The sequence below is a fragment of the Caloenas nicobarica genome, chromosome 24 (assembly GCF_036013445.1).
Source record: "Caloenas nicobarica isolate bCalNic1 chromosome 24, bCalNic1.hap1, whole genome shotgun sequence".
Lineage (NCBI taxonomy): Eukaryota > Metazoa > Chordata > Aves > Columbiformes > Columbidae > Caloenas > Caloenas nicobarica.
This window is the reverse complement of record NC_088268.1, coordinates 255,737-272,387: the sequence shown is the minus strand read 5'-3', so window position 1 is coordinate 272,387 and position 16,651 is coordinate 255,737. Positions and strand designations below refer to the sequence as shown.

General features: G+C 40.7%; 1 protein-coding gene across 1 annotated transcript in view; it reads left to right on the top strand.

Moving 5' to 3' along the window:
- Nucleotides 1-16,029, top strand: part of LOC135997909 (M1-specific T cell receptor alpha chain-like) — a 165,819-nt gene extending 149,790 nt beyond the window's left edge. The window contains exons 4-7 of the mRNA XM_065650830.1: nt 13,464-13,727; nt 14,153-14,200; nt 15,367-15,472; nt 15,956-16,029. Of these exons, the coding sequence (XP_065506902.1) occupies nt 13,464-13,727; nt 14,153-14,200; nt 15,367-15,472; nt 15,956-15,986 (449 nt within the window). The 3' untranslated portion in view covers nt 15,987-16,029. The remainder of the gene's footprint in view (nt 1-13,463; nt 13,728-14,152; nt 14,201-15,366; nt 15,473-15,955) is intronic.
- Nucleotides 16,030-16,651: the final 622 nt, after the last annotated feature.

Sequence of the window (16,651 nt, the reverse complement as noted above, 5' to 3'; positions counted from 1 at the left end):
GAAGGAGTTGATCTCCTGGAGATCAGTTGTAGAGTAACTGGCATGAGAGTTGTGGTTTTTGCTGAGCTGTGGAGGACTGTGTGAACACAGGGAACTACAAACTGGTGCTGGGGACAGGGACACGCCTGGTAGTGAAGCCCAGTGAGTACAACTGCTGCCCAGCTCGGGGTATTTCTTGTGCTTTCTTATCCCAATCCTCCCTTTCCAACTCTCTGAGCATTTATCTTTATCTGATTGGATCAGGCTTGTTCCTGGCTCTGACAGAGCCCTGGATCTCCAGGGCTCTTCCCGAGGTGGGCTCTTCTGGTCCTCTCTTTCCAACCTACCCTTCTTTTCCTTGCAAGAGGATCAGGCCTTGCTTTGGCAGAAGTGTGCAGCACTGCATGGTGGTGTAGTACAGTGTACAACATTTCTGGAAGTCTGCTGGAAGTTTTCTGCTTACGGGGCACTAAGCCAGTAGTTCAGCTCCCCAAGACGAGGAGTTGCCTTTCTCTATAAGGATGTGGATGAGATGTGTTCTTGTTGAGGTGAAACCCACTGTTTGAGGTACGGCAAGATCACGCTTGGCAAAGGGACACGACTTCAGGTGTTGCCTAGTAAGTACCACCACTTTCTTGTAGTTTCCTTCCACACGTGGTAAAGCTACCCACTGTCCAATGGGCAGTGGGATTTCCAGCATCTCTCTTCGTGGGCTTGTGGCTCTTCAGCGGGGGGCTACATGCTGCATGTTTCCCTCCAGGACAGGCTTTGGATCAAGAGAGAAGGAACAGTCCTTCCAAACAGAGTTTGTATCTGTAGGTTCAGTTTTGCTCTTGATCCTTCATACAGATCATGGAGGAGTCTTCACAGGATGTAGCTGACTATGAGTGACAGTCAACACTGTCTAGTCAGGATGTGAGTGACCAGATTTACCAAGTGGTGGGGAAGTTTATGGCTGGGAGAGGAGATGCTGGGTGACCGTGGGAGCTATCTTTAGTCTTTAGCTAAACATGTCTTTAGCTATGGAACAAGACTCACCATTAGGCCACATCCTGTCCAAGGGGCTCATTACTCTCCTCAAAAGGAGACCAAATGGGGTGAGAAAGCAAACTGAGCCTCGGGTTCTTGTTAGAGTGTGTAGCATTGTGTGAACAACTATGCAAGGAAACCGCAGTTTGGGCCAGGGACGAACCTACATGTTCTGCCAAGTATGTTTTCTTCTGCTGCTTCTCCACTTTATGCTGTCTCCTCTTGCTGCATTCCCACTTTTAGCCAGTTTAAGACCAAAAAGAGAAGTCAGAGGTGAGGCTGGAAGGCAAAAGAATTTGTTTTTTCTTGGCCTTGACATGGCTGGGCAAAGGCTTGTGGAGGGATGCTGCTTCTGCAGTGGCTTGATGGGCTTTTCGTTATGGAAGGAAATGCTGTGTGATTATGGCAGCAGCTCCAGGAAGTTGACCTTTGGCTCAGGGACCAAACTGTCTGTCCAGCTCAGTGAGTGTGCAGCTTTCCTCTGTCTCCCCCGTCAAAAATCCTTGACTGTCTACCAAAGCACCCTGTAGATGTACATGCGTTTTAAAATGATGGACCCAACTTCAAATCACTGTATCTTTGAAATTGGGTCCATTATACTTGTTATATCTGTATTATGTTACAACTAAAAAGGAGAAAATAGCTTATATTTCAAGATACTCTCATGCTTAGAGGAACCTTCCAGGTGATGATCTCTGCAATTTAGAGAAACATGCTATGGATGCTCCACGTGCTGATGGTCCATCAACCAGGTGGAATAAAGGTGTGGTTTAGAACTGCCAGAGACATTAAGCAAATTGTGCTCAGTACCTGTGTATGGCTGTGGAAGGCCCTTGGGGATATGTAAAGGCGGTTCAGTTCTGTTGCTTATCTTGAGGCTTTTGGGTTATTTCGCCAAGGTGCAGATCATACTCAGTGCAAATGTTTCCAGATAGTTATGTCAAATACCTCTAGGTATGTAGATTGTTTTCCTGAGCATAACCAGAGAGAGGAAAGCTGTAGATCATTATAATAATTGCTTTCAGCCTGGATAAGGTCTGGACAGTGAAGGAAGGAAAATAAAGGAGGTCTTCAGACATCCAGAAATGGAAGGACCCTCAGAAAAGCCAAGCAAGTGAAATCTCCCTCCACTGATCCAATCTGCAGAAATGCATCAAGTTTCCAAACCAGAGTGAGTATCCTGCTTACCCAGGGTGTAGGTGAAGCAGCTGCCAGTACAGTTTCCCTTTGGCTCAGGGACTAAAGTCACCGTCTGGCCAAGTAATTGCATTAATGCCTGCGTGTTGCAATCTTGACTGACAATTCTGTCCTAGTGCTGTGCTGTGACTGGGCAAGAGAATGAATTGGTTAGCTGAAATGCATAGTACTGATTTAAATGGTGTATTACTTACAGCATTGTGGAAAAAACCCACCTATACATGGAAATCTGGACCAATAGGAAGAGGGACTTCATCCATTATTCTGCCCTTAAACTGGGTTTGTGTTCTTGTTCCCATCCCTTTTTGCCATTCCAGCACAACAAGGCTTTGGGGCAGGGATCATAAAGCGTTCCCTGCTAACTAAAGAGTAATTTCTATCATCTCTGGTATCTGTGGTGACTTGAAACAAATCTAGTTATTCCCATGCCTTTGAATGCACAAAAAATAACATATGGCAATGAGAGCTAGAGGAGGTCTGTGGAAATCTGTATGGATACTTAGAGCTTCTCTCAGACACAGATCCATGACTAAATGTATCCAAGCCCTCCAGCAGCCACTGAGGTGGCTGAATGCAGAGGCCAATTTTGCAAAGCTCTGTCACATGGTGCTGGTGCTGGAGGATGGGGAAAACTCACATGGGGAAGTGGAACAAAACTGCTCGTTGCCCCAGGTGAGCTGTTTCTTTTCTGGGTCAAGGATGACTCAATAGAGATGACACTGTCCTCTAGCTTCAAAAATAACAGTGTAGTGGCTCTGTGGAGCAATTTGGGATGGTTTTAGTATTCCCTGGAGAGAAGTGTTAGATTTCCTATTTAACTAATGTGTACTAGACATGTGTCCAACCTGGGAAAGGAAGCAAGTGAAAAGTGAAAACGAGTGAATTACAAGAACAGAGATATGAAAAAATCTAATGGTCTTTAGTGAGTGGTGTTGAATTGAGGCTGTGGACAGGGACATGCCTGGTAGTGAAGCTCAGTGAATACAACTGCTTCCCAAGTGCGGCTATTTCTTGTGTTTTCTTATCCCATCCTCCCTTTCCAACTCTCTGGGCATTTATCTTTATCTGATCAGATCAGGCTTCTTCCCAGCCCAATGGGCTGCAGGTTTTCTGGCATATCTCTGTTTGTGATTGTGGCGCTTCAGCTGTGGGGTTACATGCCGCCTGCTTTCCTCCAGGACAGGATTTGGCTCAATGAATCAGCAGTCTTCACAAACGAGTTTTATATCTGTAGGTCCAACAGTGATTGTGGCATGTTTGTCCAAAATGATCCTTGTTGCTCTCAGTTTGCCTGGGACGGACAAAGTGGCCACATGCCTGCTCTCAGATGTCCCAGCTATGCAATGGGGAGACTGTCCTACTGCAATGTATTCCAGCAGGGTTTGTGTTGCAGTGGGAAACACTGCCACACTTCTGCTGCCCTTCAAGCCTTGACAGGACTGGACAAAGGCTTGGAGAGAAGTGCTGTTTCTGAACTGGCTTGCTGGGCTTTTGGTAATGGAAGGAAATGCTGTGTGATTATGAGTTCAGCAAGATGACCTTTGGCTCAGGGACCAGACTGTCCGTCCAACCCAGTGAGTGTGCATTTTTCCTGTGTGTCCTTTGTCCAAAGTGCTTTAGTGTCCACTGTAGTGCCCTTTTAGACATACTTGTTGTGTCTGGGTCACACTACACGGGTTCTGTGTGGCTCTGGTTAATGGAAAATTGACTATATATTGCACTTACAGTGTGCTTGTTCATATGTTTGTAGCTATATAAACATCACCACTGAACCTAAGCTGCTGTGGAAGAACTAGTTCTGAAGAAGGTGGAATAGATATTTCTGTTGTGTTGAACCATGCGCAGGCTTCCAGGCATGATATAAGTTCATGTTCGGTAGTTGCACACCTCCTTAGAGTGGAACCCAGCAAGTATTAATTAATAGAACATGAAGTGCAGCCTGCAAAAGATAGAATCATGGCATCATAGAATCATAGAATTATTTAGGTTGGAAAAGACCTTTAAGATCATCAAAACCGTTAACTAACATTGTCAAGTCCATCTCTAGACCACGTCACTAAGAACCTCATCTATGCATCATGAACAGAACAGAAAGGTAACACAGACTGGTGAGACTCAACAGCAGCAGTCAGAAAGCTGTCTGGAAAAATGTATTAATATATGCACGCACTGGCTGACAGATGCTGCTATTGTGCGGAGAGAGAGGAAAGAATAAACAGATGACTGACTAGCTGATGGACAATAGCTGGACTAGTGACTGTCAGGGTATGATCAAGCAGGCAGAGTATTGTTGCTGAAGGAAGTGTTTATTTCACTGTATGTGCTAAGGAGGTGGCCAGTAGCACTGGTTAGATTATTCAAATAAGAATCTTACATTGCCATGTTGTCAAGTCTTAATCCAGCATGTGCAATACCAGTGCACCATTTTGTTTAGTGTCACATTGTAATACTGTGAGTTATGGCAAACTTACATTTGGAGCTGGAACCAAACTCATGGTTTTTCCAGGTAGGTCTGAATTCTCAGATTTGATTCCTCTTGGAGGTACTTTTTCCACTGCAAATTGGTTTGCCTATTTTTTCACTCCACATATATTAGGAATAGGACTATAAATTTTCAACTGGTGTAAGAGCAAGTGATTTCCATGGCTGCACATATATTTTCCCCTCCCTGTTCCTGATTATGATGAATTGTGCAAAGCAGTAGTTTTGCATATGCAAGAGGATTTTTCTTGGAAAGCCAACAGGAAGGGGGCTCCTAAATCAAAAATCCTCATGTCGAACAGAAACAAAGGGAACTGGTGAAAGCCAGCATGGGCCAGAAAAATGCAGAGCTGTAGCAGGTAGAAAGGACTTTTCTAGTGTGTGGATGCTAATACTTTAAGATAACAAGACTCCTTATTGTATGTGAATGCAAAATGTAAGCACATATTTGGTCTTTGCTTTGGAGATCCTCCACAAAGCTGTAAAGATAGGGGGTGGGTGTCTGTGATATTGTGAAGCATTATACAAATACTGGAAACTCAGGAGGCAAGATTATCCTTGAAAATGATACCAAGTTTGTAATCACAGCCAGCTAGTGCTAGTCTCTAAAGCTGGAGTGGAATAGCTACTGAGCCAAAGGGCAAAGAAGTCACGAAGTGAAGTTCATAACTGACTGACTACTGTGGGAAGATGGAAAGGTCACTCTGACCACAAAATAATTTTCCCTGAATAAAAAAGCATGAAAAAATAGTGCTTTGGCAGTTGCTGCCACAAGGCAGTTGACCAAAATATTTGAAAAAAAAAAAAATCCCCTTAATGATCCACACCTTTTCTCTTGTTGGAAACTCTTTAGAAAAGGGAAAGAAAGGAAGGTAGATCCTGATACACCAGTATTTTTTTATAAATGTATCCATTTTTCCAAATTTCTTAATAATAGTTTTAGAAGCATTTAAATGCTTTGGATTTGCAATTGAAAAGTAATATTTCAATTTCTTAAAATGGTAGTGATTGTTAAGACAATTTCAAAATAATTTTATTCTGAAAGTTAAAAAACACAGCAAGATAAAGAAACTATTCATTCTGAAAGCTCGGGGGAAATTCTCCATATTTCAAATGACCCTCCCGGCCTTGTTCAAAAATATCAGAGAAAAACAAGAATCTCACATTTATATGGAGCTATCAGTAAGCTAACAGAGTTATAAATCAAGGCTCTGCCTGAGTTCATTTACATGTCCTATCTGTATGCAACTGCTCCAGATCTCACTCTGGTCATAGTGTAGAACCTAACAGCTTCCCAAATGTATACTGAAACCTCAGTGTTTAATGGCAGAATAAGCAACAGTCTCCCTGCCACAAAGAAATTGCTACCAAGAAGTGTGCTTTCTACTTAAAACCTAAATGGCAAATTTGCCCTGGAATCACTCTTGACTAATTCATATGGCAAATCAAAGAGAATGGAATGATCAGGTTTGTACTATGCCATCAATCACTAGGTGAGGTGTGAAGTAACAGCAAATAAAATAATTTTTGAGAAAGGAGTCTGTCTGGTAGACTAAAACAATGAGGAATGAGATGAAGAATAGAACTTGTGATGCAGGCGGCTTTCTGAAAGCAATGGGATAAATAGATGTTTTGGAGTTTGAAAGATGCTAAACACCACATGAAAAGAAAGCTAGACAGAAGAAAAGTCCTAGATAGATGGATCTGTCTAATCACAGAGACAAGTAGGATTTATTTTGGTGGAGTATTTCATCATTATGTGTTCCATTCAAAACCACCCTGGATATTGTAGAGGCCTGTGCTATTGTGTGACTATGGAAGTAATTACAAACTCACATTTGGATCTGCGACAAGACTTCTGGTTTCCCCAGGTACCTTTGTCTTCATTTTTTGCCTAATTTGCAAGATTGTTGTGGATACACGCCAAGATCTGAGAAATGGCAGCTGTCAAAGATACAGTAGCCTGAGGTCTCATTTTAACCAGTGGAATTTATTCCGCGGCAGCTGTTCACAGAGTCTTCCTTGGGGCAGCTGCAGGCAGGCATGTGCTTTCAATGCTCTTCCATCAATTGCATTCCTGGGCTAAGCTAAGACAAAGCCTGGTTTTACTCTTCAGACAAGTAAGTCATGTGGATCTGTTCTATCCTAAGGGTAAATCCATGACACTTCCATTGACCTCAAGCAAAGTCATGGAAGATACAAGTCAGATGAAAATGTATTGAAATACAAGAATGGCTACAATATTTAGAAAATATCCACTTGTGGTGATTATCACCATTTTATCTGGTCTTGCCTGTAGCAGAATCCCAGCAAAGAACAGTATACTCTTAACATTTTTAGTATTATTGTTGGAATGGAAATTGGACTGCCTTTTAGCTGGTTTGCCTGATGTACAGCTCCCGTATTATCCATAAATATTGCAAGTGAATTCTGTTTGTGACTGTGACTTGCATCCAGATTTCATGAGCTGTCACATCTACAAGACTATACTTAATGCTTACTCTTAATACTGTGTACCGAAGTAAGTGAGAGTGTAGAATTAGAAGGCTCAGATTGCCTTTGCAACTCTCTGTGAAGCTCCAAGATGTAGGCAGTGTCACAGTGTGCCACTGAAACCTGTAAGGAGATAACTGTAACCAGGGTCAAAGGGGTTCTTGCAAAGGTTTCCTGGGTCATGGGAATTATGAGGGTGGAGAAGGATACAAGCTGATGTTAGGAAAAGGAATCTTGCTGGTGATCAAGACAGGTGGGTAGTAAATTGTGACACATTCAGGAGAAAACTTGGACAGAAAGGCAGTGGTCCTAACTACATGGCACACTGAAGAGGAATTTTAGTTATGTTACAGAGGCAAAACCACAGCTTGTTCCTAGTGTTGCGCCAAAAGGTATAAAACACAATTGTAACCAGTGAATAAGTTAACTTTCAAAATTTGTTCTCCCTCTTTCTGATCCTGATAACTGTCTAGTAGATTTCTTTGGTACTTTGATGGTGACTTAAATCAATGTGTTTTGTCATTGATCCCTTAAGTTTTTCCCTGCTCTGGAATGTTTGTTGACCTGGTTGTCGAGTATGAGTTGGGAAAAACTGTCTACATTTTTGTAGAGGTTGACACCGGTGTGGCAATCAGGGATATGTGAAACTCACATTTGGAACTGGGACCCAACTTCATGTTACCCCAAGTGAGTTTGAGCTTTCATTTCATTTTAACACTAGGACTAGCAAATTATTTGTTCATTGGGTAGATGGACAAAGGACTTTCGTTCCAACTACTTTTCAGCTTCCCCTGACAAACATTAGTTGGAACAGAGATGCTGTCTTGGAATGCAGGGAGTGTTTGGCTATGGTGCAGCAGTGACCCACTGCAGAAAAGAACAGCTAGAGAAGACAGTAATAGCTCACACAGCTTTAATAGTCACAGCATGGTGGTCGAATGCCGTACAAAATGTTTAGCAGTTTTTATAGAGATTCTGGATATTAAAGTTTTCAGACTTGATTAGTGCATCTTTAAAATAATAACTATGCAACCTCTGGAAGTTATTCTGACTAGTGGCTTAGAGGTTGTATTTTCTAACTTTTGGCCTAAGAGAATATGTCATGATTTTTTGTTTTAAAATCCAAAAATTAGGTCCCCTTACATATGTGTAAAAACTGATGTTACAACATCAACAGTTAGGAACTAGAAAAATTGTATTTGGAAGAGGAACCAAACTTGTTGTGCTGCATTGTAGGTCTCTTTCCTTTCCTCAATTATATTTTAAAATGTTTTAGAAACCTGAAAAGATGGAATGAAATTTCAAATATCTTTGGGTGTCATCCTCTGGTAGACAGCTGTCCCACATATTTTGGATGAGGAGCCATTGGAATATACAGCTGGTAGGAAGGAATTTATTGCAAAGTCTTCTTGTTGAGTGGGAAACTGAAAGATACAATAAATCCATGTTTGGAAGTGGGACTAGATTTAAAGTCAAACCAGGTGAGTAAGATTTGGAGAAGGATGGGCTATGCAGGTATGAAGGTGGGAGCAGTGGCCACTGGTTAGTGTTGCTGAACAGGTCTGACTTTATAGAGAATGAACTTAAACTCTAGATGAATAGTGGAGAGAGGAGTGAATGCTGAAAGAAAATAAATTCAGGCTTATTTCTCAACAGGGTACTTGTGAAGATGGAGCAGGGAGACTGAGAATACTGGGAAATGAGACAGCATCATCAATTTCTTAGGTTAATGATCTTGGTATATAATTAACATTAACTTCTGAGTCCTGTCAGACAGTAATAGTGTTTGCACAGTAATTATAAATAAGAAAATATTAGCCTAGGTAGCACTAACCTTATTTTACAGACACCACAGTCTGCATTTTTGCCTTAGATTAAGGGGGAAAAAATCAGAGATAGGCTTATGTTCATGTTTAAGTCAGAGTTTCACACTGCATTAGGAAGAAATTTCGCAGGTGACTGAGGCTATGGTGTTTGCAGTGATTCACACTGAGGTGCATGGGATACTGGACCTCGGAGAGTAATGTTTGGAAATGGCATAAGGCTATCTATGATCCCAAATAAATTATTTAATTAAATGTACCCATTAAATAGACCAATCATGAAAGGATATCATTTTGGTGGGAAGTAGATGTCTACATCTGAAGCACTTCCACAAACGTAAGATAAAAAGTTCTTCTGATTTTTTTACATCAACATAATAATTATCTCCTTCTACCTGTTTTTAGAAAGGGATTTTAGGTTGATTCTTTTGGATGTTTTTTTTTTCTTATTCATCAAACAAATGGGATTTTCTTGGTTAGCACTACATGAATAGTTAATCTCTAATTCAGAAAGTTTCTTTTTTTTGGAGTTGAAATTATTTTAACGAGGGTTGAAATTATTTGAATTGAGGGTTGGACTAGATGACCTTTAAAGATGTCTTCCAATTCAAACCATTCTGTGATTATGTGATTTTTTTTGTAGAAACTAAGTCTCTGGCATATAACATTGAGAACTGGTTCTGGCAATAAAGACCCAGTCTGATTTTGGAAGAAAAGGCGTGCAAAAGTATTCTGTGAAAATGACAGAGGCTCATGAGCAGCCACTTGAAGTCTTTTAATTTCCAGACAATAGTTACACAGAAGGGTTGAGCCAGTTCATTCACCTGTGACTTTTAAAGAGCAGGTTAGATAAGCAGAGTTGCTCCTTCTGACCCCCAAAAATCTTTCCTTAACATTGTTGAAAGGAGCAGCGGAAGAGATTATAGTAAATCTCTCCTGCAGTTTAGGTGATACATTAATAAATCAATACATGAATACAAATAGGGTATTTCTTCCCAATGAGAAATTTAAGAAACTGTGATTTCAATTTTTCTTTAATGTGAACACATGCTATAAGCCCAGAATTTATCCAGTTTTTGTACTAGAGAACTGTTTAATCCATTGAACACTTGAGTATCTTCCTCTATTAATTCACATTTAGTTTTGGCTCAGCTAGGAATCTTTCCCTTTAAAGATTTGTGAGCAAGGTCTTGGATGGTTTTGGTAGTTTGACTTCCCCAGGTATAATTACAGAGACAATGATAAACACGTATTTTGGGATGGAAACAAGAATTATGTCTCAGCTCCCTAAGTGAAGTGGTTTATTCACATTTGCAAATACTGACTCTCTGCACAGAGTCCTTGTACTTTGGATGACTTGGCTGATGCTGGACTAGGACCTGGCTTCTTTTATCTGAGTTCCTCCAGACACAAGCACTGGAAGTCTAGAGCAGGGTTCAGGTATTAAATGTGGACATCTGGTCTTGCTGTAGACATCCTAGCGTCCATGCCAAGCTGGCAGATCTCACAAAACCCAAACCTTTTGGAACCTCCATCAGAGAAGAGTTTGGTTTGGAGGGAATGGAGAATGAGACAAATTTCTGTATAATTCAGGCTGTGTGTTAAACCAGTTCAGGATATATGCTGCAACTTGTTTGGAAAAAAAAAGGCATAGGTTTCAGTCTGATGTTGGAACAGGCTTCTACTGCTCTCTCCCTGAAATCAGCCTCTAGACTTGGCTTTCTCTGTAGACTGGTCAGGAATAGCATTCAAATAGCTCTTGTTCTTCCACCTGGTAGATATCCTTCAGTAGTGATTAAATATTAGGCATGGTGGACAGCTCAGAGTATCATTATTTACATCTCAATCTTTCCTGCAAATACAGGTCATAAATATCAATACAACATCTCCAACACACCCGCCAACTCATTAAGACAGAATAACAGGAAACACAGGTCACAGTGCTGTGGTTGTAATAGCTGATATTTACCAAGACTGCTATCTGCAAACTTTCATAGCAGCGCGAAAATATGCAAAGGAACTTATCAGAAAAAAGACTCTAGTACCAGAACAAAGGCAGCAGCCACTCTGAGCAAGAATGAGAAATGAGTGTTTTGCAAAACAGGTGCTGCTGAGGCTGCATGCAAAAAACAGACCTTATTCTGTTATCTGTTCAAGATAAAAGCATTGCAGAGATAGAAAGGGCCAAAAAACACCCTAACTGGAGAGAAGTAGATACGTAGTTCTTAAGAAAGCATAATACTCATTACGAGAGAGAAGCAGAACAGCTCGATCAATTCCTCCTCTTTTTTGTATTCATGTACTCCACGACAATGATGTACCCTAGTTCATCTGTATTTTATATAGGGATCTACCATCAAGCATTTTACCTGCTTTCTCTCCCTAACAAATGGTCGCTGAAATCTATTTCCAAAACAGTAACTGGGAGTATGGGAGGTAGGGAGTGGAGTTGAGAGAATCAGAACACACATTACAGCATATTCTCCATAGCTGGGAAAGAGGCAACCTCATCAATTTTTTCAAAGCCAGGGCAAAGCTGGGATAGATGAACTGCAACTCAGGAGAAGGGCCAGAGATTGAATGATTAGGCTTTTGAGGATTAGTTTTTTTCTGAGATCATACTAACAAAAAAGTATGGCTATTTCTCTAAGGTGCTGACAACTGGAATTTAAACGGGTGAAAAGCATTTCTCTCTGTGATAGAATTATGGCATGTACTTGGATATGATTTTGAGATCGTTTCTAAAAGCCAAGATTTAGTTCAAACTTCCCCCATGTGAAGAAATTAAAACTACATGTGGGAGATAAGCTGTCTTTAGTATTTCTACAATATTTATCAGTGTGGTGTGTGAAGAGAGACAAAGCAAATATTAATCTAAACAGTCAACCGTACATGATAACACTTTGTCAGTTTATAAATGTGAACTGAAGGTCTGGTTCAAACCTGTGATTGTGAAGTCCAACAGAAAATGCAGCCAGAAGGTTGTTGAGAGCCCCGAGTCTACATCTTGGCTACAGTATGTCTTTAATGATATTTCATCTATTTATCATCAGAGTACTGCTATGACCATAACATTTTACTGACACATGAAGAAAGATTTAGGAAGGTATCTTCTCAAAGAATCAGTCTTCAAGACCTGGACAAGATGAAATGTATGCTTAAAGTACAAGTTTACAAAGCTAAATGTGCAAAAAAAAGAGTTTAGCCACAGGTAGTGTTTTGGTAAGTGTGGAAAATCCTAGTCTAACCGACTCACCAGCAGAATTTGAAGCAAGAAAATAGAAATAAATGCCACGTGTCTTATATCTGCAGCCTTTAGTTCCCCAAACCCCTCTTCTGCAGAGTAGCATTTAGTAAAAAAATCGTGCACTGCACTGTCAGGTGGTGGAAAATAACGAAATATTTGTTTAGTCTTTCTTTCCATAAATGCAACTAGATGTTCCTACTTTGCAGTGGCTTTCCCAGCTTTCTCCCATGGGAATACAATTAGTTGGTCTTGTGGTAAATGTGGACACCCTTAAGACTTGGTAGTTTATCCAGTGTCCCTTGGGACGGGTGGAAGAAATGGGATCTTGAATGTCAGTGGTGGATTTGACTACACTTTTGCAGAAAAGGCAGAATGCTCCTGGGCTGCTCAGTTGTCTCCAGACACACTATGTCTCATAGCAGTGAAGCAAGAAGGTGCCCTCTCCACCTGTTATACACATTCCTGAATGTGTTCAAGCCAAGAGCCAAAAGGAAGCTCAGCCTGCAGAGTAGAGTTGAATGAGTTGTTACAGAGAGGAATGGACATCTAACCTGTTTCCCCAAAAATAAGACAGGGTCTTATATTAATTTTTTCTCCAAAAGATGCCTTTTTTTTTTACATGTATAGCTTCCTAGACACTATTTAAATTGACTTTTTAATGAATTGTTACTAGGGTTTATTTTTGGAGTAGGGTTTATATTTCGAGCATCCTCAAAAATCCTGAAAAATCATGCTAGGGATTATTTTTGGGGTAGGTCTTATTTTCGGGTTAACAGGGTAGGGTGTGGATGCCCACATGAGTACCATTTGGGATGCTCTAGGGATTCTGCCTGACCACTCTCTGTCTCTCTCACAAGCATAAGTCAATATAAGTCTCTTGTAGATCCTGCATCTTCTGCTGTAGATGCCTTGGTTCTCTAAAGGTGCTAACACAAGATGCCTATGATCAGGCCACTTCCCAAACTCCTTCTCTGGAGACATTCAAAACCCACTTGGCCGCCTTCCTGTGTAACCTCATATGGGTGCTCCTGCTCCAGCGGGAGGATTGGACTGGATGATCTTTTAAGGTCCCTTCCAATCCCTGACATTCTGATTCTGTGTGATTCTATGATTCTGTGAATCATGGAAAAACCTCAATACCTAAGTGTCTGTATGTTAAGATTGAACGAACTGTGATTATGTACTCTCATCTAATGTCTCTTCTCCATTTTCAGATGTTATTCCATCTCCTTCAGTCTACAGGCTGGTCTCTAAAGATGATGAGAATTTGGAAATGTGCCTTATCACAGATTACTCCCCTGAAAAGCTTACTCTTAACCGGGCTGTTAATGAGACAAATGCAATAGTGGAGGTGGCAACATTGGAGAACAAACAAGAAGCGGGCTACCTGTCAACCTACTGGGCCAAGAAAGATGAAATGCAGTGTTCTGCAAATCATGAGGGCTTTGGAGAACTGGAGGGCGAGGATCCTGAAAGCGGTAATGGCTTTGTCGGATGTTTGTACAGGGCTAGAGGTACTTTGGTCTCTGTGCTATCAGTATGAGCAGGACCTGACCACATCTCCCAACCTTGCAAGCATTGCTGATTATGCTTCCACACTCCAGAGGAATGTTGTCTTGTTGACTCTGTTTTCTTTTGCCTTCCTCCTTTGTGGGAACAAGATTAAGGTTCAGTAGACCAGTACAGTCACAGCAGAGAGATCTTAAAATCACATCATGGGAGATACAAAGCTTGAAATTTCTTTGTCTGATAGGACACTAAAGTTTCATTAGATCATATTTTATGCTTGCCCTTAAAACAGCAGAAAAGAGTCCAACCCAGCCCTTCTAAGTAGGGACATCTTTATGAATTTGTGAAGAAGTACATTTCTGTTACTAATTAAATTTCTTGCTATTATCTTCAGGTGTCAGCGCTGTCTGTGTTACAGGGATATCTCTACACTTCAGGACAGGTATGTACACAGCATTCTAGGAGTTAAGTTTGGCCTGACTAAAGGAAATGTCTTCCGAAATTTTTGGTAATATTCCCTGTTTGCAGAGTTCCTGTTGGAGCAAAAATGCTCAGACTGGAAATTTCCAAAAGGGCCCCACAGGGTTAAAACATCAAGGCTGGAAGTAATTGGGTTAATGTAGTATTCTAGATTTGAGCTGGTAATTTTGAGATCGGTGCCTACATGCTCTTGCTAGGATTAGCCAACCAACCACTCCCCATCACATAATGATTCAAGGTACTGATATGAGTCAGCCTTACTGGATGTTTGTCTGCATTTCAGACTTCAAAAGAGTTGTTTTTATTTTTGGGTGCGCAAACACTTGATGAAGCAAAAGATAAGCAGGTGGTTTCTGCAGCATGTGCTCAGAAGCAGGGCTGCATAACAGTGCATCTGAGCAAGCTTTGCTTCAGCTCGTGGCTGTGGGAGTACATGAGCCATCACTGGAGACCAAGCAATTGCTGTTCTGCTAGTGGAGATGAGTTGAGCCCGCCTCTGCACTTGCCATGTTTGCAGAATAGCTGTATTTCTGCAAACATGCAGCCTTGCTGAAAGGAAACTGGTTAGCCGAATGTTTCCAAACCGCCACTTCGGAGAAATACTTGTCAGTAAACCTGGCTGATTTGAGCAGTCATTTCAGAGAGAGGTTTTCAAAGATAAAAAAACCCGACTTTTTGATGGTAGCTCCCTGTTTCTCCGATATAGACCAATGTATTTTCAAATGAAAATGGCTTTGTAACTTAAGATTCATAAAAAATCCAAATAGACTTTGTGTACTTTGTATAAAATTTAACTTGTTATCCCCTTTCCCATCTTAAAAAATTTTAGAGAGAGGAAAGAAGGATGCTTCCAGCATCCTGGGTTCATAATACATCTGATTTAAAAACAGCTAGATGATTAGCAGGCTTGCATATTGGATAATTAAGTAGTTATTGAATGAAAACCCAGCCCTTGAAACACCAACTGGAAGAAATGAAAGTCTCTCAATGACACAGTCCTGCTCACTGGCTCGGTAGCCTGACAATCACACAAAGTGTAACAGACTCATTCAGAAGTGCTTTTAAGTTTGTCTGGATGTGAGGATGTCTCAGTGCTCTTGTGACTGTAATTCTCTGTTACTTTTACAGATGAAAACCTGAACATGCTGTCTTTATCACAGCTGGGCCTGAAAATAATTCTAATGAAAGGAATAATTTTTAATGTGCTGATGACAATGCTTACGTGGAAAAAAAAGTGAGTATGCATAGGGGGTGGTAAGGTCTCTGGCAGAAAACATCTGGGTCAATTAATTAGTTATGAATGTTCCTTCTCTCTGTAATAACTGTTTACGCAGTCTATCTATACACCTTTTGTCTACCAACAATAAAATCCCTCCACTCCTTTGGCCATATAATTGTTTTCATCCACCCCTCAAGTCTATTTACTTTTCCTTATCAACTTGCAAATTTAACTTTTTCCTTCCTTCTAAACATCTCTCCCTTCTAGTTCTACATCCACCTCTTCCCTTGTCTGCATTCATCCATCAGATTCATCCATGACTAGTCTCCAGATGGGAAAGTTTGATGCTTATTGACTTTAAGACCTCAGCCCTAATTTATTAGTTTTGGCCAGTGTCTCTTTCTCCTCTTTCTCTTGCTTAGGAACTTCAGGTCTACAACTGTATAGCTGTGACTGTGTCCCAAATAATGATTTAACATACCTTTATTGTTGTTACAGGAATGAGAGTAACCTGATGATGCAGTCCTGAAGTACCAAAAAAATCTGCTGAGGAATGTTTACCAGAGCATCATGTGCAAGAGGGATTCCTGCTGCAGGGAACATGACCTGCTGTTCCTGTATATCACACCAACCATTATAGTCTCCATTGCTTTATTTGCATTGTTATTAATAAGCTTAAAATTCTCAGCATATTGCTCCCCCACATGCCTAATTAATTTAGCATGACAATGCCGTTCTTGCATGAAGCATAGTTTGCTATAACTATAAATTGCCAAACGTCACAATTACTTGTGTTAAATTGACACACAATTTCTGCTTGGGGCAGTATTATTGAAAACTGCAAGCTAAATATCACTCGAATGTGAACTTTTCGTATTTTGATAGCTTTCAGGTCTGCACGTCTTAGAGTGCATCCCACAGACACCATTTCGGTTGCAAATGAAACACACTGAAAAGAGTCTTATTCAAGGTGCTATGCACCATGTCCTGCTACCTTTTGCTAGACCAGAGCAAGGTATCTTTTTTTTTTTCCCCCCTAAAAGATACACTGCTAGGTCTCCCAGAAGTCCTGAATTCAGTGAAATTCTCAATTAATTATCATAGAAGAAAATAATGGCTTTTACTATTTTTTAAAGTCTATCTGGCCTTAACATTTTAAGATTTGGCCTTGCATTTTGTAAAATTACTAACTCC